Source organism: Podarcis bocagei, assembly GCF_964188305.1.
Source record: "Podarcis bocagei genome assembly, chromosome: Z".
NCBI lineage: Eukaryota > Metazoa > Chordata > Lepidosauria > Squamata > Lacertidae > Podarcis > Podarcis bocagei.
Window position 1 is genome coordinate 1,595,091 of NC_138140.1, and position 22,914 is coordinate 1,618,004.

The following is a 22,914-nucleotide window of genomic DNA, read 5'->3' on the forward strand; positions in this document are numbered from 1 at the left end:
CAGCCTGTTTTTGAACCATGGGATGAGACAGTGGTGGCCACCAATACGAATGGCTTTACATGAAGCATAGATAAATTCATGGAGAATAAGGCCACGAGTGGCTGTTAGTCACAATGGCTATGCTCTGCCTTCACTGTGAGAGGGAGTATGCCTCTGTATACCAGTTGCTGAAAATGACAAGTGGGAGAAGTGCTGCTACACTCAGGTCCCAAATGAAGGTTTCCCATGAACATCTGTCTGGACACTTTGAGAACAATGTGTCTGATCCAGCAGGGCTCTTCGTATGTTGCCCTGGTCTGCTGAAAATTGAGGGCAACAGGCTAGCTTAGCAAGAGCAGGCTACAGGGCACATGAAGCTCCGCTTTCAGCACCTCACTGCTGCTCCATGTCCCTTCTCATTTGCCACCTGAGGCAGTTGCCTCACTCTGCCTAATGATAGAACCAGGCCTGTGTATGACATTCCTTGCATGAGTACATATATAAATGCAGAATTTGGTTTGGTTTTAGCACTGGTTTGAAAAGGACAAATCCTTGGCAGGCAGGTGGCCTCAGGTGCTTGCTGACTTGCCAAACACTCAGCCTTTAGTGTCAACAGCATAAAAGGCAGGGAGAGGCACCTTGGTCTCCAGAAGACACAAGAGTTAAACAAGAACTCAGAGGGCAGCTTTGAAGGTGCGATGGAAAGAGTTATGTTTCCATGGCAATTGAAAGGCATGTGCTTATATTAGTAAATCCTGGGTGACCTCTGCTGCCCTCTTCCTCCCCTGGTCAGCAGAAGAGATTAGCAGAAGGGCATTCTCTCTGGATGACTCCCAGGAAGGAAGGAAGGAAGGAAGGAAGGGGACCAGGAGCTGAACAGCTCAGATACAGCTCCCCACCCCCCACCCCCAAGCACCTTGCTTCAGTTTAACAACCTCAGCACCAGTCATTTCCCACACTGGTGCTTCACCAAGGAGTAATAATGACCACGGGAGAGTGTGAGAGCAGATTGCAATGGACTTGTGTATAGTCTTGGACATCAGTCTTGAAGCGTAACAGCCTTTCAGTGCCCCAGTGACATTAAATGTACAGAAGTGATGCAGGTGAATTCAGGGCAGGGAAGAAAAACAAATATTAAAAGAGAATACCACTCCTTGATATTGCTTGTAAGCCAACCTAAGCAATGACTTGAGCCTCTACGTTCTGCCTTTGTTGGTCTGTTTTATGTTCATTTTTACATACATAATAAGTAAATAATTATAAAGCTAATAAATAATTAGTAATAAAATTTACTCAGGCAAAGGATCAGTAGACAGGAGGGGGAAGCGCTTCTGTGGAAGAGTGTATGGATTTTGGCAACCGTGTGATCAGTGAGAGTGACTTCATTTGCAGCTGGACATGGTGCCTCCTTGACCTGCTTCACTTGGATTCACCCTGGGCAGTTGGCACGCTTAGCCCTTTTCTATCCCTCTCTTGGTGTCATCTGCACTCAAGAACAGGTGCCAGGGCAGAGTGAGGAAGTGACTTAAAGCTGGATCAGGAAGGAGGAGGAGGCATGTTCTACCACATTCCTTCAATTCAGACCCAAATGGTCAGGGAAGGAGACATGTTCATCAAAGCTCCTAACTGGGGAACTCCCTCCCCACAGAGGTGTGTTTTATAGGTTTTGCTTTATGCTGGAGACACATCTCTTTACCCTGGCCGTTGACAGAAGGTTTCTATTTTATTATATGGGACCTGCCTCTTTTACAGAATTTCTACTGTTCTGTTCCATTTGGTTTTAACTCTTTTTATAACTGCACACTGTACAATTGTAACCCACCCTCTAACCTTCTGATGAAGGACAGGTAAGAAACTTTCTAAATACAGACAGACAGACCTTCCTCCCCTTTCCTGTCCCATGCGTGCAGCACAATATGTTTAATTTTATTTTCTAGGATTCGGTTTGAATCAGGGTATTAATGCAATTCCAGGGCTTAGTCCTAGAACAAGAGCAGTGAATGCAAACTATCCATCACTGAGGAGCGGCCACATGTTTGCTCCACACTTACGAGAAGGAGATGCATGGCTTTTGAGTTGGGGATGTTCCAGGAAGACACAATGTCCGTTTGGTTCCTCAAGCAAGCCACAGGTCATAACCACAAAAAAGCAGTGAAAATCTCACTGGAGTCAGGAGAGTGGGGGTACATTAAAACAGACTGCAATGGTGGGTACAGTACATGATACATACTTTGGTAATTGCTCCCAACTACAGTGGTACCTCGGGTTAAGAACATAATTCGTTCCGGAGGTCTGTTCTTAACTTGAAACTGTTCTTAATCTGAAGCACCACTTTAGCTAATGGGGCCTCCTGTTGCCGCTGCGTGATTTCTGTTCTCATCCTGAAGCAAAGTTCTTAACCCGAGGTACTATTTCTGAGTTAGCAGAGTCTGTAACCTGAAGCGTCTGTAACCTGAAGCGCCTGTAACCCGAGGTACCACTGTACATGTCAGGTTAGTGAAACCAATACCAAATGGTAAAGTTCCCCTTCAATGTGGAGGAGGAGGCTGGCGTTAATCCTTGAGTTTCCCTTTAAAAATGTGCACTCTTCTCCAGTTGTGTGACTCACTGATAAGACAGAAGCATTGTGACAGGAAAGATAGAATGAGAGGTGCAAGACAGCCTATGTTTGTTTGCACATGTGAACTCAATGACTCAGCCACCTACAGAACTTGCATGGACTATGAAGTGTCCCTGACGCGGTTTGCAGGTGTCAGGGTACATATGAACTGCTCCCCTGACAAATGGTTGACTTCACCCCCACCCCACCTGAAAAACCCTCTTGCCCGGAAGCACCTGCAGACACAGCTGCCTATTTCAGGCTCTTTTTTGCCTCTGCAGGGGCTGCTGGTGCCAAAATGTATGCATTAAATATTCACCGTGCCATTAAGTCCAGCTTGAAGCAGATGTTCCCTGAATAGAGGACTGGCCAGGTGTGCATCTTATTATCCACCTACCATTTTCATACAGCCTCTGAGATGAAACTGCTCCTATTATCAGGTTTCGAGGAGGGCCATACAAGGCCCATAAATCCATGCTGGTTTTATGGCTGTCTTGCCTCCCCTGCCCCAGAAGCTCTTTGATCTGCCACTTCCCATTGTAGCCCTGCTCACCCTGCAGAATACCCCCTTTGTAAACACTCCTCAAGGGTGACCTTCATGCTTCCCACCTCCTCTGATCTCGCTGCTGCTGCTACATATCAAACAGGGAAATGGGATCAAGGCGGGGGGGGGGGTTCTTGTGTGTTCTGGTGAGGCTCGCTGGCTCTCAAGCCTTAATTCCAAATCCAATCTAAATACGCCAGCAGCTAAGGCAGGCAAATCAGCCACTTAAGAGAGGAGGACGGAACACTATGGCTGGGACACGTCTGAGCTGCCCTCCAGGTGTCTACATGACACCAGGACAGACAGAGCCAGATTTGCCTCAAGCCAGGATACGAAGCACGATTCTTTTTCTCCTCCTCCTCCTCCTCCATTCTAGGTTGAATGGAAAAGGCAGAGATTCCCAGTCCCCCACTCAAGTGCATAGTCAAGAGCAAACTAAATGGTGCAATTCTGCCTGCGACTCAGGACTCAGCTACACTGGCAAAGAAAAAGCACTCTATATCTGTTGTGACACAGAGGGCGCTGTGGAGTTCTGTTTTTGCCAACCTGATTTCTCATACAAGGTTTACAACGTGTTTAGCTGAAACGCTTCTCTGATGTGTTCTGAACAGACATCTGAAGGCAGCCCTGTTTATGGAAGTTTTAAATATTTAATGCTGTATTGTTTTTAACACTTGATTGGAAGCCGCCCAGAGTGGCTGGGGAAACTCATCCAGATGGGCAGGGTATAAATAATACATCATCATCATCATCATCATCATTATTATTACGTGTCTAGATCCATCCTCACTGCCCCCTTCTGCCCTCTGAACTCTGCCCCATGATCCTCAAGAGCATCCACTCCCCACAAGTGGTATGCTGATGGGGCTATCTGAAAAACTTCCAGGCATCTGCTACTCAAAAGTGGGAGATTTGAGATTTGCCTCAGTGGCACCGTAGGCAGAGGCTAAGCACCCAGTGGAAGAGATGGGCTCTAATGTCATTGCACAGGGGTTCTGCCCTGAAGCTCACAAGGGTGAGATCTGCTACTACACCAACACATCAGAACACTTTCCCACTCACACCAACCCCCACTCCCAATGGAAGCATGCTTGGGGTAACTTCAAACCAAGCATGCTAACTGAACAAGGCTGGCTGACATTGGCAGGCAACACACCGTATGGAGTAGCAGCTAGAGTGTTGGGTGTGCTCTGAGAGATCGGGGTTCAAATCCCCGCTCAGCCATTAAACTCACGGGGTGACCACTTACTCTCAAGCCCAACCTACCTCACAGGGTTGTTGTGAGGATAAAAAGGGGAGGAGAACTATGTAAGCCACCTTCAGCTCCTTAAAGAAAAGGTGGGATACAAATGTAATTAATAATAATTTATTTCATATCATTTGTGAACTGCTGCTCTACACACACACAAACTGGTGCACAACTACTTTTTAAAGGCCACAAATCATTTAAAACAAATTGATAACATAGCTGTTCTAATCAAACTTCACAGTAACGGAAATATCACAAGGCAAGCAAAACATTTTTTTAAATTAAAAAAAAAATGCTTAAGTAAAAAAGTCTTAACAGCCCATCTAAAGATAGGAAGAGAAAGGGCCTGCTGGGTGTCCTGCTGGGAGGGATTTCTACAGCTGTGGAGCCACTACTGAAAAGGCCCTGTGTCTGATATTCACCCATGGTTACAGGAGGCAGGCCTTAGGTATTGGCTTGAGCAGATCAATCAGCTCATACATTCCATTTTCACCAGGGTAGAAAAATTAGACCTGCAATATTACAATTGCCCAGAGCAGGTCCTGGACACACGGCAGCTATGAGCCTTTCACTTGGCCTGCAGGTGTCTCAGTTTTCCTGCTCTGTGAAATGGGGGCTGTGCCAAATGCCTACATGTAATTACAGGGTCGTTGAAAGGTTTGGAATTCTCCCTCTCAAGGAAGAACGAACAATTTCAAGCAGTGAATCGTGCTGGCAGAGCCCCCTCTGCTAGTTGGCTTGGTCTGGAGATTTATACAGTTAGCAGGGCTCCCTGAATGCCAGATAGCAGCTTTGAAGCGGCATGCCCGCCCTTGCGATCTCTCTAAACCAAGAAAGGATAAGGAAGAACAGCCTCCTCCAAGCTGTTGTCCCAAAGAAAGATCGCCCCACAACCGCACTCTGGCTCCTCGAGGAGTAGCCCCGCGCGCCATGGGGCCTGCTCTCTGCAGCCACACAAAAGCCCCCATCGTTACTTCACACGCTCTCTCTGTAGCCATGGTTACTGGACACAAAAGCAGCCCGGTTGCGTCCCAGGAACCAACGGAATGCCAGGAGCCAGACAAAGAAGTCGGTCCAGGAGAAAAAGAGGGGAATTACTGGGTGCAAACATTTCCTTTCGGCTCCTGCGTTGGTCAGGACTGAGGAAAGGGCAGCCCGGCTCAGGCTGGGAGCCTCAAGTTGGAGAGCGAGGAAGAGGAGAAGGCTCCTGTGAACAAACACGGACTTTCCCTGTTCTGATGTAGCTCCTCTTTGCCTCCTAACCCGCCTCCCCGGGAGGCAGACAAAGAAAAGGAGAACGTTCCCAGTCCCCCCTTCTGAAAAACGGGATAAATTTCTGAGATGACCTTGCAACTCTCCAAAGGAGTCCAAGAAGTTGGGTTTGTTCTCAACCCTCTCTCTCTCTCTCTCTGGCCACCCGCTCTAAACTATGTTCATTTGCGGGGCATCAGCTGCCCCGCAAAAGTGGGCGCGATCGCACACAGAGATTCCTCACGGGAACCACGTCTTAGAAAGCCGAGAATCGGGGCCTTTTGTGCGGGAAGCCACCTGCGGATGACGCCCACCTAGGGAACCTCCTCGCCCTGCTCTTCTTTACAGCGTTGTCCCTACCTGCCAGCTCTACAGGACACAAAGCTTTGCAAAAGAATAAAGTGGCCGAACTCTTGCTTTCACATCCAGAGCAAAGGGAAAACATTATTACAGTGTTGGGTTTGTTTGCTTTTGTTTGTCTGTTTGTTTTACGCCGCCTGCAGCTTCAAAATAGCCCGCGCACGTGCTCTTGAAGACGAGCTCTCTGCACCGAGGCTTAAAGCAAACTGCGGCTCCTGAATTCGGCACTCCGCCGAAGGCGCAAAAAATCGGAGCCAGTCCCGTGAAAGTGGGGGAGAGACGCCGGCTCAAGAGCTACTTACCGCAAAACCAGAGGGAGAGGGAGATGGGCAGCAGCAGCAGCAGCAGCCGGGAGTCCATGGCCGGCTGGCCGGCGAGCGCCTTGTGGTCCCCAGGCGAAGGTTAGCCTCAAGGATGGGTCCTGGTCAAGCTTTCCCCCGACGCCCCGCGCATCCCAGGCTCAAGTGGCCATGCTCCGGAATGCCGAGGCGCTTGCCGACTCCATGCTTTGCTTCAAACAGGCTGCTGGACAGACTCGCTGTCCACTCGCCACCCTGCTCTGGAGCAAAGGGAAAACGGAGAGTGGATCACATGGACTGGAGCGGCAGGAGAGAGTCATGTGCTGGGCATTGCTAAAGAGCAGCGCGCAAGGAGGCGCCCTCCGCTACGGCCTTAGAGGATGATGGGGAGAGGGGAGACTGCGCCCTTTTATCAGCCAAATCTTAAACGCCTGCTCTGATTACTTTTTGTTTCGCCAGGCCTATGCAGGCAAATAAGAGTACAGCCTCGCAATGGTCTGCTAGTTTCGTTTCTTATTTCTTTTATATATATACACATTTTATTTCGATTTTTCAAAAAAATTACAAACATGCAAATAACAAAAACACAAATCACATATGCATATATTTGACTTTCCCCCTTTTGTGGTTTCTTTTAAATTTTAATTTTCATACTGTATTTTCCATAGGACTCCATCTTCCTCACAGAGTGTTTGTTGTGGGGGAGGAAGGGAAAGGAGAATGTTAGCCGCTTTGAGACTCCTTAAAGGGAGTGAAAGGCGGGATATCAAATCCAAACTCTTCTTCTTCTTCTTCCTTAGTTTCTCATAATAATCTGTTTTAACTGCTAGTTTTACCTTAGTCCTGCTAATGAGCACATGAACATTTCAAATATTCCACAAATTTTCCCCAATCTTTAATAATTTCTTCTTTTTCTTGGTTTCTTATTACACCTATTAATTTGCCATTTCGGCATAATTAATGAATTTTATTAGCCACTCTTCCTTAGTTGGTACTACATCTTCTTTCCATCTCTGGGCAAAAACCATTCTGGCTGCAGTTGCATCATACATAAACAATCTTTTTTTTAGATCTTTTGGTATCTTACTACCTCCTATTCCTAAAAGAAAAGCTTCTGTTTTTTGTTAAAAGATCTTAAACATCTTATTCAATTTGTTAGAAATCATTTCTCAGAAAACTTTTACTCTTTTACAACACTATCACATATGGTAGAAAGTACCTTCTTTTTCTTTACATTTCCAGCATGTATTTGGTTTTGATTTATACATTTTTGCCAATCTACTAGGAGTTAAATACCACCTGTACATCATTTTCATGTAGTTTTCCTTCAATGTATAACATGTTGTAAACATGTCCACATTCCACAACTTCTCCCATGCGGCCATTCGTTCCTTGATTTGTACCTCAGGTTACATATGCTTCAGCTTACATACGCTTCAGGTTACAGACTCCGCTAACCCAGAAATAGTGCTTCAGGTTAAGAACTTTGCTTCAGGATGAGAACAGAAATGCTGTGGACATAGTGTACAGTGGTACCTCAGGTTACATACGCTTCAGCTTACAGACGCTTCAGGTTACAGACTCCGCTAACCCAGAAATAGTGCTTCAGGTTAAGAACTTTGCTTCAGGATGAGAACAGAAATGCTGTGGACATAGTGTACAGTGGTACCTCAGGTTACATACGCTTCAGCTTACAGACGCTTCAGGTTACAGACTCCGCTAACCCAGAGATAGTGCTTCAGGTTAAGAACTTTGCTTCAGGATGAGAACAGAAAGCGTGCTCTGGCGGCACGGCGGCAGCAGGAGGCCCCATTAGCTAAAGTGGTGCTTCAGGTTAAGAACAGTTCCAGGTTATTTGGTGGACGTGCCCAAAGGTTAAGGCTTTCTGGGAAATGATCTATAACGAGCTAAAAAAGGTATTCAAATATACCTTCCTTAAGAAACCAGAGGCCTTCCTTTTGGGCATTGTCAGCCAAATGGTGCCAAAGAAGGACCGAACTTTTTTTATGTATGCGACAACAGCAGCAAGAATACTCATCGCAAAGTACTGGAAGACTCAAGATTTGCCCACTCTGGAAGAATGGCAGATGCAACTGATAGACTATATGGAACTGGCAGAAATGACTGGCAGAATCCGAGACCTGGGAGAAGAGACAGTGGAAGAGGACTGGAAGAAATTAAAGGATTATTTGCAAAAGTATTGTAAATTGTATGAATGTTAGAATGATGCAGGATATAAAGACAATATGGCATTAGTAACCTAGCGGAAAGGAGTATGAAAATAACTGAATTATAAGAACAAAGATGAAATTTGAATAATATTATGTCAAGCTTAAATATTTAAATACTTGATAACAAAGGGTAAAATTGGAGACATAAATAGTTGAAATGTATAATCTAAAACAAATTTTGAGAGAAGGTGAAGTATTGCTGAACATGATTTTGTAACCAGGAATACAGAAAGGGGAGACGTGAGGGAGTCATGAAAGAGGGTTATGGAAATAATATTTAACAAATTGAATTATTTTCTTTTTCATGTCTTTTTATGTCTATATGTTTTTTCTTTTGTCTTTTTTTGGCTTATGGTGTTGTTTTTTTCTTTTGGGATTGTGAACGGGAAGTTTGTTGTATTGTTTAAATTGTTTAAAACTCTTAATAAATATCTTATAAAAAAAAAAGAACAGTTCCAGGTTAAGAACAGACCTCCGGAACGAATTAAGTACTTAACCCGAGGTACCACTGTATCTGGATTGCAGCAAGGCTTTTGACAAAGTCTTCCATGATATTTATGCGGGGGTGGTAAAATGTGTGCTGGACCAGGTAACTGTTAGGTGGATTTGTAACTGGTTGACTGACTGAACTCAAAGAGTGCTCATTAATGGTTCCTCATCATCCTGAAAAAAGGGACAAAGGTCATGGGTGTGAGTCCCATGTTGGGTGAAAGTCCTGCATTGCAAATCTGTGATTCTGTGGGGCTTGGCAGGGTTCTGTCCTGGGCCCATCGTTATTCAACGTCTTTATAAACAACGGGTGAAGGAATTAAGGAGACGGTCATCAAATTTGCAGGTGACACCAAACTGGGAAGAGTAGCTAATGCCCAAAAGACATAATTAGGATTCAAGATAACCAACAGATTGGAGTGTTGGGCCCAAACTAACAAAATGAATTTCAAAAAGGGTAAATATAAAGTTCTGCTGCACCAACACAGGTCAAGAGTCTGTGTTGGTCAGACCGAATTTGGAGTCCTTTGTCCAGTTTTGGGCACCACGGTTTAAGAAGTTGGAATGTGTGCAGAGGAGGGTGACCAAGATGATCAAGGGTCTGGAAATCAAGTCTTAAAAGGAACAGTTGAAGGAACTGTATAGGTTTAGCCTGGAAAAGTGGAGACTGAGAGGAGTTGGAGACCCATCTTCAATTATCTTAAGGACTGTCACATGGAAGATGGAGCAAGCTTGTTTTCTCCTGCTTGGAGGGTAGGACTTGAACCAATGTATTCCAGTTACAAGGAGATTCTAACTAAACATAAGAAAAGTGCTGTAGTTAGGCCGTTTCAGAGTCTGGGCTTTAAAGGGCTTATGAGGTGGGGGCTTTTCAGATGGCAATATGTCTTAGTTCATTCTACTTTAAATTGTGATGAGTCAGTGCTGTTTCAATCCCCCACCATCACAATGTGGTTGGGTGGACTTCTGCTCCAAAGTCTTACACAGATAGCATGAGTAGTAGGTATGGGCTCCAGCAGAACCTGCTTTTGCTCACTGGACTCAGCTGCAGGAGTCAGAAACATTGCCTTTATTGGGAGCTCATTAAATGCTAGCTGTCCAAATGTTCAATCAGAATCAGAACTGGCTACAGCACAGGTAGCAGAAAGGTGGGCCACAGCTGAGTGGTTACTTACTGCCATGTGCAAATAGGTGCTTCCTACACCCAAGACCAGAAGGGTCACACGGCACAGATCAGAAGCCACCAGAGAACTTCAGCTCATTTGTGACCTCATTGCAGCATCCAATCTAAACAATGATGGGATTAAATTAACTCTAATGGGAGTTACGAATGTTCATTGTGCTTTCCTCCTTGTTAACCCATGGAGGTGAAGCCTAAGTCCCAGACAGCTCAAATCCCAAAGAGTTAGCAGCTGAAGAAGACACAGCTATGGGCACTAAATCAACAAGTTTCCTTTTATAAAAAAAAGTTGTGGTGGACTCTTTATGCCTTTGCAAACAGAAACTTGTTCAACAAAGGAAGTAAGGACCCAGGATGGGACACGGAAGCCTTTTCCATGCTAAAGAAAGAATAAGGACATTAGGTTTGATGCTCAATGGCTCATGGAGTCAGATGAGAGGCTTTGAGGGGAGTTCAGCCCAAACTGCCCCCTTTCAGCAATTGGTCAAATCCTTAGCCAGGAACCACTATAAACCTTGACCTGTGGTTTAAAAAACAGCTGAAAGTTCTGGGGCACCTTAGGAAAAACTAAATTTTGCAACTTGTAAAAATTTTGCAGATCAAAATGAATCTTGCATTTATTTACTATGGCCAGCACTGTTAAAAAGAAGAACAACCTTATTTGTAAGGAATTACTGAAAGGGGTGGGGATAATGAAATTGTGGAATGTTTGATTTAAAAGGTCTGGAACAGACCTTTTCATAAAAAATCTGCATAAAAATGTGTGCTCACCCCCCCTCCCCCAATTCAATATAGTTTGTTAAGAAAATTCACAAACTTGGATCCACGGGCGACTCTGGTTCATTTTTCTATGGTAGTCTATCTTAAAGTTTTTATGTGTTTATATGCCTTCCGCATTTTTAAACTTAAAATCCATTGTTGTATATTGTTTAAAATGTTTGTTTTGCTTTGGGATTGTAGTTCCATTTGTGTTTCACAAGCTGGTCTCTGACCATAATAAATTTCATGTCCATGTGTGCTCATGTATCTATTTAAAGGCATTTTTTACCACAATGCACAGATTCCTAAATGCATTTTACCCCAATGCATTTGTTATTGTTTATGTCCTGCCTTTTCTCCAAGGAGGAGAAGGTGGAGTAAATCCCCCTCCCCCTCCCCGTTTTTCCTTCCCAGGGTGGGTGGAGAGACTGTGACTGGCCCAAGTGAGCTCTAAATGGCGATTGAACCCTGGTCTCCCAGGTCCTCGTCTGACACCCTAACCACTGCATCATGCACAGGCTCCACTCAACTCATTTCACCTCAGAATGCACAGAAACTGGATTGCTAAAGCATCCCTGTACTTAATTGCTCCTTGGCAACCTGAGGGCATAAGTCTGCTTCTTTGTGGCCATGCTTTCGGTCAGGCTTCACCAACCTCATGTCCTTTTTGGCCAGAGCAGGAATGCAGAGACTTCATCAGTCAACAATGTTATGAGAAAAAAACTGCTCTTTTTCCCTTATGAGGTACCTAAGAGCCCATATGGAGTCCTTTTGTAGGTTCTCTATCAGTAGGAGAAATAACAGAGGCCAACCAGAGAATATCGAGAAGAAAAGCAGCTAGTAAGCCTGATCTTTATTAAAACAGTTGCAACAGGAACCCAGAACAAAGATGTGTTGGCCCTTATATAGACTTTTTGAAATTGCCCATCCTCAAACTCAAGACCACCCCCAGAAACATCATACATACATCACAGGGGGCGGTCTAAAACAGAATCCTGAGTGTGTTATCTCCTGTCTGGCAGGTTACCTGACTGCATTATCTGGGTTTTGGCCACTCTTTTGTTATTATAACTACTTAATTCCTGAATCCAGTTCAGAGGTCACAGGCTCACCCTATTCACACCTTAAATGTGCCCTTAAGGCAGGATTTGTGAGCACAGAGACAATGGGGAGGTTTTTTCCCATTTCCTTCAACCTGGCAGATAAATATTTGATGTCATCCTAAATGGCCCCAGGACCTTTCTGTGGGTTTCAGACATGTGGGTTACACACCTGCATGTGGTTTACACACCTGCCTGGTACACCCACGAATATCAAATATATATATATATACTGTATAAGACCAGAGGTCGTCAAACTAAGGCCCACGGGACGGATACGGCCCACCGGGCTCGTTAATCCAACCCGCGAACCTTGCGGACCCTGCCGCCCGCTTGGTCAGTCCCTGCACTAAACAGGCGCAGTGCAGAGGCAGAACCCAGAATAGTGCGCAAGCCCTTATGTAGGCTTTTGTAGTTTCCCACCCTGTAGCCGGAGACCACCCCCCAAAACATCATACAGACATCGAGGAAGGAGGCGGCCTACAGCAGAAATACATCACTGGGGGCGGGCTACAGCACAAATCCTGTCTGGCAGGATAGTGATAATGGTCATTTGATTGCTTCACCTGGGCAGCCTGGCCGTTCTTTTGTGATGGTACATACTTTAATTCCTGAATCCAGCTCACAGGCTCACCCTATTCATACACAAAGATGCCCTAAAGACAGGAAAGTAAAAGACAATGGAGAGAGAGGCTTTCCCATTTCCTTCAACATTTGAGGTCAATTTGGGAGAGTCAACATGGTTTCAGTTTTGCTCTCCTGTACTATTTTGGGTGGCGCTGTGGGTTAAAGCACAGAGCCTAGGACTTGCTTATCAGAAGGTCAGTGGTTCGAATCCCCACGACGGGGTGAGCTCCCATTGCTTGGTCCCTGCTCCTGCCAACCTAGCAGTTCGAAAGCACTTCAAAGTGCAAGTAGATAAATAGGTACCGCTCCAACGGGAAGGTAAACGGCGTTTCCGTGCGCTGCTCTGGTTCGCCAGAAGCGGCTTAGTCATGCTTGCCACATGATCTGGAAGCTGTACACCAGCTCCCTCGGCCAGTAAAGCGAGATGAGCACCGCAACCCCAGAGTTGGTCACGCCTGGACCTAATGGTCAGGGGTCCCTTTACCTTTATCTTACTATTTCAGACACGTGGTTTATATACTTATGTATGTGTTTGCCTTGTAAATTTATGAACATTTAATTTATATATTTGAAACCCTAAGTTCTTATAACAGTGTTGTGGATGTGCCTCTCAAAGGTGGCTGGCCAGTGGTTGGGGGTCGCTGTGGCAGTATGCCCTGCCCCCACAGCGGCCGGGCGGGGAATGCTCCACCACTGGGTAGGAGTCAAGAATCTCCACATAATCTCCCAAACAAAGCTAGACCACAATACTTGTTGTTGTTGTTATTTAGTTGTTTAGTCGTGTCCGACTCTTCGTGACCCCATGGACCAGAGCAGACCAGGCACTCCTGTCTTCCACTGCCTCCCGCAGTTTGGTCAAACTCATGTTCATAGCTTCCAGAACACTGTCCAACCATCTCATACTCTGTTGTCCGCTTCTCCTTGTGCCCTCCATCTTTCCCAACATCAGGGTCTTTTCCAGGGAGTCTTCTCTTCTCCTGAGGTGGCCAAAGTCTTGGAGCCTCAGCTTCAGGATCTGTCCTTCCAGTGAGCACTCAGGGCTGATTTCCTTCAGAATGGAGAGGTTTGATCTTCTTGCAGTCCATGGGACTCTCAAGAGTCTCCTCCAGCACCAGAATTCAAAAGCATCAATTCTTCAGCGATCAGCCTTTTTACTACTCTTTCCCAAACCCTTTTTGGATCCCATCCTTCCAGCTGCTTTGTGCCATCCATGGAAGAAGCCATAAATAAATCATATAGGCCACCTCAAGTGCAGTTAAGTGGGTGGCCAGTTCATCGCCCTCAGCTGTCAGCTCTCCAAAGCTCTCCATTATAGAAAGTACAATATTAGAAGTAACAAATTAGTAGCAATAAAGGATAGGCATTTATAACACATTTACATACATTGCAGAGATAATTCTTACAATGATCCTGTGAGGTACAGCAGTGATATTATGCAACTAGCCCACACATTACTAGGCAGAAAGGCAGAGGCTGAAATGTCCTAAAATGCAAACATGTCAGAGCCATTCAGTATGCAGTAATTTTTGTGCAGGGAAGAGAAATTTGTGTGTAGCAGTAGGTGTTGTTGTTGTTGTTGTTGTTGTTGTGGGGGTGGGGGTTAGAAGGGAAATCTAGCTCCACATCAAACCAAAATGCTAACTCAGGTGGAAAAGGACAGCTATGCTCTCTTTAGGCACACCCAATGTGTTGGAGAACACTTTGTGGAATGCAGCTGTGGGAGACACACACCTATTAAGGATGTGCAATTTAAGGAATTGGTTTCATTTTGATGTATTAGATTACCCCTCTCTACCCTTACAATGATCCTGTCTGGCACCTGGTGCATTGGAAGGAGGGATTTTTTTTGGGGGGGGTTGCTGGGGAGCTCACATAGCTAGATAAATCTGCAGAGATAACACAGCTGGAGTCTTGCAGATAAACTATGTTCACAATCCCCTTTGATAGGGAAACAGAAGCTTTTGTACCCAGGGGAACCAAGCTTCCAGGAGGCAAATACCACCCCTCCTCTTTGTTTTTTAGTGCTGTTGACTTGCAAGCCCACTTCAATAAAGCATTCTTTGCAATTACCTGTTTGTTTGTGAGATTTAGGGTGCTTCCAGATAGGGGTTTCATATCACAAATGTGGTTGTGGGCAACAGGTTGGTGTGCCCCCCATTGGATTTTCCTCAGAAAGAGCACATCCAGATTAAATGGGGGAAATATACAAGCCAGCATTTTGATGCTACATTCATTCATTCATTTATACATGAGGCACTGATCCCCCCCATAAACACCATCTGAAACCACTCACATTGCATCTTTTAACTCCCAAGGTGGCAAACAGTTAAGAGAATAAAACTGTACAATAAAGATTCAACCATAAAAATCAAGAACAGCAGCAGCAGCAACTAGTTAGCAATTTGAACATAGAGCCATATTTTGGACTACAACTGTCTGGCTGCGGATAATGAAAATTGTAGTCCAAAACCTCTGAATTTCTCCAGCTCACTGTAGGCTATGCCAAGCAATGAGAACCATCCATTTTTTAAAAAAATCTGTACTTTGCATTTTGTTTTGTGATGTGAACCCAGAAGCAAATAGGGATTGCTTAGCCTTCGTGAACTGGTGTTTGTGTTGTTGTTTTTGTGTTTTTGTGCGTGTGTGTTTTTGTGCGTGTGAGAGAGAGAGAGAGACTCCTGAAGTCATGGGGACAATAAATATCAGAGGAACTTGGCTCACAGTGTTGTGTCCGAGAATCAGGACTGGCCCAAGACATCTTGTTGTTTATGAAATTGTTCCTCCACCTTCCCAAGTCAAGGTGCATAATATCCCAAAGCTGGTGAAGTTATTTAGGCATCAGAAGCAAGAATATCCCACAATTGCCTCTTCCATTCCCCAGCATTAAAAATGCAATAATGAGTGAAACAACTAACAATTTAATGCCATTTTATGACGCACACACCCAAATCGGCTACTTGGTTTGCAAAAACAAATCAAAAGGTTCCAGAACTGGCTTGCTTTAGTTTGGCTCTCCAAAATTTTATTTATTTATATTTATTATTATTATTTTATATTGCCCTTCATCTGGGCATCACAGAGCGGTTTACAGTATCAAAACACAAACCAAAACAATATCCCTCCAACACACACAGTTGTTGAAACATCATAGGTTGTTGAATTAGCCAAAGGCCTGGGGAAAAAAGGAATGCTTTTGCTGGCACCTAAAGATCTGCCCACCTAGCAGTTCAAAAGCACATCAAAGTGCAAGTAGATCAATAGGTACCACTCTGGCAGGAAGGTAAACAGTGTTTCCGTGCGCTGCTCTGGTTCGCCAGAAGCAGCTTAGTCATGCTGGCCACATGACCCGGAAGCTGTACGCCGGCTCCCTCGGCCAGTAAAGCGAGATGAGCACTACAACCCCAGAGTCGTTCGCGACTGGACCTAATGGTCAGGGGTCCCTTTAACTGTACCTTTAAAGATTTGTAACAAAGGCACCAAGTGAGCCTTCCTGGGGAGCGCATTCCACAAATGGGGAGCCACTGCAGAAAAGGCTAGTTCTCGTGTTGCCGCTCTTAGGACCTTCCATGGAGGAGGCACACAAAGAAGGGTCTCCGATGATGATTGCCGGGAAGGGGTTCATTAATATGTTGAGAGGAGGTCCTATGAGCAACCTAGCCGCTGAAGTTACCAAACCATCTTCAGAGGCACCCCCATGTATAATGTTTTACAGTAATTTAACCTAGGGATTACCAGAGCATAGTAAACAGATGTTTGTTTTTTATAATTTTTTATTAGGTTTTTGAAAAAATTTATACAGTACACATAAAACAAAACCATTTCAAACATTAAAATACAGAATTCTTTCGAACCCTTAGACTTCATTCCCTCCCTCTATGGGTTCCGTCTTTAAGATTAAATTTATTGCATCTTGTACCCTTATCTATTATATAACCATAATTACCATATAGAATTTCACATTACAAGTGTCTTTACATCCCTGCCAAAGATTTTAACTATTTACAGTGGTCTTTCAAATAAATTACAAAGTTACTCCAGTCTTTAGAAAATACTTGATCCTCCTGGTTTCGGATCTTCCCTGTCAGTCTTGCCATCTCCGCATACTGCATCAGTTTCATCTGCCATTCTTCCTTTGTTGGTACTTCTCCTTCTTTCTATTTCTTGGCTAGTAGCATTATTGCTGCATCATTGCATACAAATTTTTTTTAATCTTCTCTTGGGAACTCTTCACCTTTTATACCCAGTAAAAAAGGCTTTTTTTTTTTTGACAAATGTATTTTAAAATATTTTCTTTAACTCATTATATATCATTTCCCAGAAAGCCTTTACCAATGTACACGTCCACCACATATGGTAGAAAGCGCCCTCTTTCTCTTTACATTTCCAACACATTTTAGAACTTGTTTTGCACATTTTAGCCATTTTGCTCGGTGTTAGATATCAACAATACATCATTTTCACATAGTTTTCTTTCAACGAACAGCATGCAGTAAATATTATTTCCTCTTTCCATAACTTTTCCCAGGATGAAAGTTGGATATTATATCCAAAGTCTCTAGCCTTAACTTTCGTATGCCATTCTATTTGTACATTTGTACATTTTTGATAACACTTTCACATTCTTTTCCAACAAATCTATTTCAAACCTCAATCTCATTGTATCAAAACCTTTCTTTTTGTCAACCTTAAAAACATCATTTAATTGGTGATACTGAAGCCAATCCATTAACAGTTCTCTAATATCCTCAATTTTTTTCAATTCTAATTGGTCTCCTGCCCTAGCCCTAGCCCTATGTGGCCTAGGACCCTCGTACCTACGGGACCACCTCTCCTGGTATGCCTCGCGGAGGACCTTAAGGTCCATAAATAACAAGACTTTGGAGGTCCCAAGCCTCAAGGAGGTTAGATTGGTTTCAACTAGGGCCAGGGCCTTTTCAGCACTGGCCCCAACTTGGTGGAACGCTCTGTCACAAGAGACCAGGGACTTGACATCTTTCCGCAGGGCCTGCAAGATGGAGCTGTTCCGCCTAGCCTTCGGCTTGGACTTACTTTGACCCCTTATATGGGATTTGGTATATAAATTTTCCCTTGGCTTTTTTGCTGGGCCATGTAGGAGCAGCATGGATAGCTGGCTTGGGTGAATATCAGATGTTTCCTCCCTTTATGGTTTGATTTATGGGCTACTACTAAAATGAGGCTACATTTTAAGCCGTATTTTAAGCTGTAATTTAAGCTGTAATTTAAGCCGTACAGTCATACCTCAGGTTACAGATGCTTCAGGTTGCGTTTTTTTCGGGTTACGGACACGTCGAAACCCGGAAGTACCGAAACAGGTTACTTCTGGGTTTTGGCAGTCGCACATGCGCAGAAGCACCGAATTGCAACCTGCGCGCGCCTCCCGCACGGATCACGTTCGCAACCGGAGCATCCACTGTATTTTAATTAACAGTTTGTTTGTTGTTATTTTTCTTCTATTACTTTTGATTGTTATATTTGGTGTTAGCCGACCTGAGCTCGGCCCTGGCCAGGGAGGGCGGGATATAAATAAATTATTATTATTATTATTATTATTATTATTATTATTATTATTATTATTATTATTTATTACAAATCTTTATAGGTAGTTCACTTGCCTCTCATATTTACATTTTAAACTGAAATTGCGTCCGATGGAGAGAGCAACCATAGTGTTCTTCATTCTAATAGATTCTTATATCTGTCCCATACCTCGTGGATTGATTTTCTTATCAAATGGTTCAGGAATCCTTTATGGACTTTCGTTTTCATACCACAAATAAGCATACCACCCAAATCTATTACCATGACCCTCTAAATCTAATAAATCTGTATTTTTTAATAAGATCCATTCCTGCAATCAGCAGAGGCAGGACACTTCATAATTATAGTATAGTATAGTAAACCGATGTTAGGTTATCCATATCCAGATAAGGGTGCAGCTGGCCCACTGAGGCCACCTGTAACTCAAGTGACAGCAATGCATCCAGAAGGACCCCAAGCTGTATACCTGCTCCTTCAGAGGGAGTGTAACCCCACCAAGACCAGGCAACTTCCCATCCATCATCTAGGGCACGGGTGTCAAACACAAGGCCCGCGGGCCGAATCCGGCCCGCCAGACCTCGTCATGTGGTCTGTGGCATCAAGGGCGAGGAAGCGAGCTTCTCGTCCTTTTTACTGGTCCCGACCCAGATTTTAAGGTCCGCACTCCGGCGGAGGCTCTCTGCCTTTCTAAAAAGTGACCCACGTGAACAGCCTTCCCTGCCTGCTTGCAGATAGGGCTCCAACCAACGCGCCCCAACGGCGCTGCCTACTGGCCGGTCCCGCAACTTTCGCCTCCTCGTGGGCCGGGCAAAGAGGCTTTCTGCTCGCTCGGTCCAGTCCGGGGCTCGCTGCGGAAGAGGCGGTCCCGCGAAGCCGAGCTCGGAGCCGGCTGCCTCCGCCCCTCGGAGCCTCCCAGGCGCGGCTGCTCGAGGGGGCGGGTCGTGCGCGCGGCAACTTTTGGAGCCCAAGAGAGCCGCGGAGGCTGGCAGCGAGGGCAGGGAGCGAGAGCCACGCTTGGGACACCACTCACTCACCCGCTCGGGCCGCAAATAGAGGCCACTGCGGCGCTGCAGCTGGCGAGGAGATGGCCGGGGGCGCGGGCGGCGGGGCCAGGGGCTGGCTGGGGGTGGCTCTGGTGGGTAAATAGCGGGGCCGGCAGGCGGGGAAGGGAACGGCGGAGGCGGGTGGAGAGTGGGGACCAGGCGCAGATCCTGCAGCAGGCAGCGCGCCCCGGCTGGGCTGGGAGAGGCGAGGCTGCTGCCGGTTCAGCTATGCAGAGTGGGATGGAGGGAGGCGGGCGGGCGGGCGGGCGGGCGGGCGGTGTGCCACACTGCAAAGCAGGGGCGCCTCCCACCCCGAAGAGGACCGCGCCGGCATCTGGGCGGCTGGAGCGAAGTGGGCGCCTGCCAGCAACTTGGCTGCGGGAGCCTGGCTACGAAACACCGCCCCCCTCCCCACGCCAACACATCAGCTTTCTCCGGGCCGAAGGACTTGGCGGATAGCCCCCTCCCCGGGAGCAACTGCAGCAGCTCGGGGCTCCAGCAGGACATCCTGGCCACCCGCGCCCGCAGTGCCGCTGGGGCTCCCTTGCAGGGAAGAAACTGCTGCTGTCCAAACTGCAGCTCCGTATCCTCCGACTCCTGAGTGCGGGGGCAGGGCTGGGGGAGGCAACATTTGCTTCTGCTCTGCTCTGTTGGGACAGGCTCCTGTCTCCTCCCCATTGGAGCTCCAGTCTGCCTGGAAGCCCATCTCGTCATCTTTTAAGAAAATCATTATTATTTCTTCTTCTATTCTTATTTAAAATCGTACTGGAATAGGTATATTAAATAGTGTATAGGTTCAAGACAACACACACCAGTGCCTATGGAAAAATAACTTTGAAAAGTCCTACAGATACAACCGGCCCTTTGAGGGTGACCCAAAAGCTGATGCGGCCCCCGATGAATTTGAGTTTGACACCCCTGATCTAGGGAAAAATGTTTTGAAAAATACATTGAATTTTGCATAGCTCACTGTCGCCATCTAGTGACACATTTTTATATTGCACTTTACAACACAGTTAAAACGTTTTATTTGCAGTGGCATAGAGTCGATTTTATCTGGATTCAGCTTCAGTTTGTTGGTCCAGCACTTCTACTGCCTCACCTGCAGGTGTAAAGGAGAACTGTGTGTCATCATTATACTGCTGACAACATATTCCAAAACTCTGAATGACACAACTCAGAAGTTTCATGTAGATGTTGAACTGCATAGTGGATAAAATCGAACTCTGAGGAACCCCACATTGAAGGCTACAAGGGGCCAAAGAGCACTCCCTAAACATCACCCTCTGGAAATGGCCATCAAGTAGGACCAGAACCACCAAAAAACAATGTCACCCACCCCCAACTTGGACAGCTACTGACAGATACCGCGATGATGGTACCAAAAGCCACTGAGAGGCTGAGGAGAATTAACAAGGTCATATTTTCCCTGTCTCTCTCCTGGCAGATGTAATGAAAAACTAAAGCAGCTTTGGGGCCAAAACTGGGCCTAAACCCTGATTGAAAAGGATCTAGACCAGTGGTTCTCCACCTGTGGATCCCCAGATGTTGTTGGATTACAATTCCCATCATCCCTGAGCTCTGGCCTTGCAACCAAGTTGCTCCTAAGACTGAGGGGGCCCAGAGCATGTTGCACACATGTGACATCATGCACATCATGTGTGACGTCGCATCATCTGAAGGAGGCCAAGCTCTCTGGAGGAGCCAGCCATTGAAGCTATACTGCACTGGGCTCCATGCTTGGCCTCCTCCTCCTGGCCCCCTTCCAACAAATACTGGGGGGGGGGGCGCGCGAAGAAACCTCAACCCCCTAGAACTGGTGTGCCTGGATCTAGAAAATCAGTTTCCTCCAAGAGTGACTCAAAAATTTCCTTGTAGAGAAACACTAGGACCCCTCCCCTTTTAGTCTGGCTTCCTGGGGGGATTCCCAGGCAGCGGAGTCTTAAACATTCGTTCCTCACTGTTTTAGGCACCCACCTGCAAGTGCCATGACCCTAGAACAGAGATGGACAGCCTCTTGCCAAGGGGCTAAATAGAGTCCTCCAGGCCCCTCTGTCTGCTCCTTGGGATTTTTACCAGGCTTTGGCCCTCTCTGGGGCCACTGCCACCACTGGCCCTCTGCAGGTGCCTTTGGCTGGCTGGAAAGCATCCTGCAAGTGGATGTTAGCTCTGGGTGCAAGGTGGAGAAGTGTGGGTGTGCCAAAAACTCAACGTCTGGGTGGCTGCAAGGAATTGCCTTGCCCACGTATGCTTCTGGCCCCAACTGCTACTGGCATGTGGCCCCTGGAAGCTGCCCAAGTGAGCATGAGGTCCTTGGGCAGAAAAAGGATTCCCACTCCTTCACTAGAAACTCACGCTTAGAATCCATAGATGAAGAAGGCATATCAACTTTCCACTCGCTCTCTGTTGTTACTGGCACACATCTGCAAGATTGGGTCAAAAGGGATCAAGGCAGAATCAGCTTGGTGGCAAAGCTTTCCACACAGCAATTTCCTCTCCAGAGCATTTGATCCCAGCTGAACTCTATATGGTACATACAGATACTTGAAAATACACTCATTTATGCAGCTGCTAATGTGGCAATGTACGAGTGGCAGAGCAGGTGTCCAAACACACCATAATTTTGAACACTAGACTCCACAGTGAAAGGGCTGTCTTGAGGAGGGGTGGCACAGCAAGTCCCATTTGCCCCCCTGAGGCAAAAAATAAAGGCGGCTCTGTCTCCCTGCTGAATTCAGCCTCACTTTCTAAGGTTGTGTGGCTTGGGCTGCACTGTCTGAGCTCTGGCGAGCTCTAGTGAAAGCCCTACAAAATCTCACCAGAATCCAGAGAAGTGACAAGGAGAACCCAGAAGCTGAAGCCACTTCTCCAGCGGTGGTGATGGCAGCAGAGGGCTTAGGTGCCCGCAATGACACAGGAGAAGCAAGCAGCAGCAGTGGCAGCGGTGGCTTCTGGTGAGATCCCATGGGGCTCTTGTGAGAGGTTGCAGCCTCTTTTGCTCATTTCTCAGTTGGTGGAGACAGCAAGTGGACAGGGTGCTTGTGGTGGGGCTTCCCCCCTGGATTCTGCGGCCCAATGCAGCTGCCTCAGTCTGCCCCACAGGTGGGCCGGCCCTGATCCTGATTAAAGGAAGGGGTGCTCTGCTTCGTGGATTCAGCAAATGCCAAAAGCCCCAGAGGGTGACTAGCTGCTGCCCTCTGCTTTTCCATATGAAAGTTCAGTGGGGAGGGAGGCTCAGAAATACAAAACAGTCAAAGCACAGGTAAGAATGAAGAAGGGTCATATTGCAGTGGTTTGCTTGCAGACATGAAACCCCACATATAAACGCTGCACTGCTTGGGGGCCGCTGTCAGGACTGCAATTGGGCTGGGAACTGCCATGCCCCCTTCAAGATGAGTGGGTCTTCTGGGATGGCTGGCCAGTTCGAAGCCTACCTTGGCCTGAAGTTCATTAGCCCCGTGCAGGTCAGACCATCTGCTCCCTTTATTAAACTGTAACAATCAAACCCTCTTTAATCCTTCTGCCCAACTCTCAGCTGACTTTCCAGCATTTGGGATAGTAATGGGAAGGATGGGAGCATTGCCAGCAAGCTCACCAGTCAGTCAGCGGAGCACACAAACCCCATATGGTGAATTAACTGGCTTA

At 46.2% G+C, this 22,914-nt stretch overlaps 1 protein-coding gene across 1 annotated transcript in view; it reads right to left on the reverse strand.

Moving 5' to 3' along the window:
* Window positions 1-6,870, reverse strand: part of CRB2 (crumbs cell polarity complex component 2) — a 63,726-nt gene extending 56,856 nt beyond the window's left edge. The window contains exon 1 of the mRNA XM_081179637.1: window positions 6,285-6,870. Coding sequence (XP_081035763.1) covers window positions 6,285-6,342 — 58 coding nt within the window. The 5' untranslated portion in view covers window positions 6,343-6,870. The remainder of the gene's footprint in view (window positions 1-6,284) is intronic.
* Between the last annotated feature and the right edge of the window lie 16,044 nt (window positions 6,871-22,914).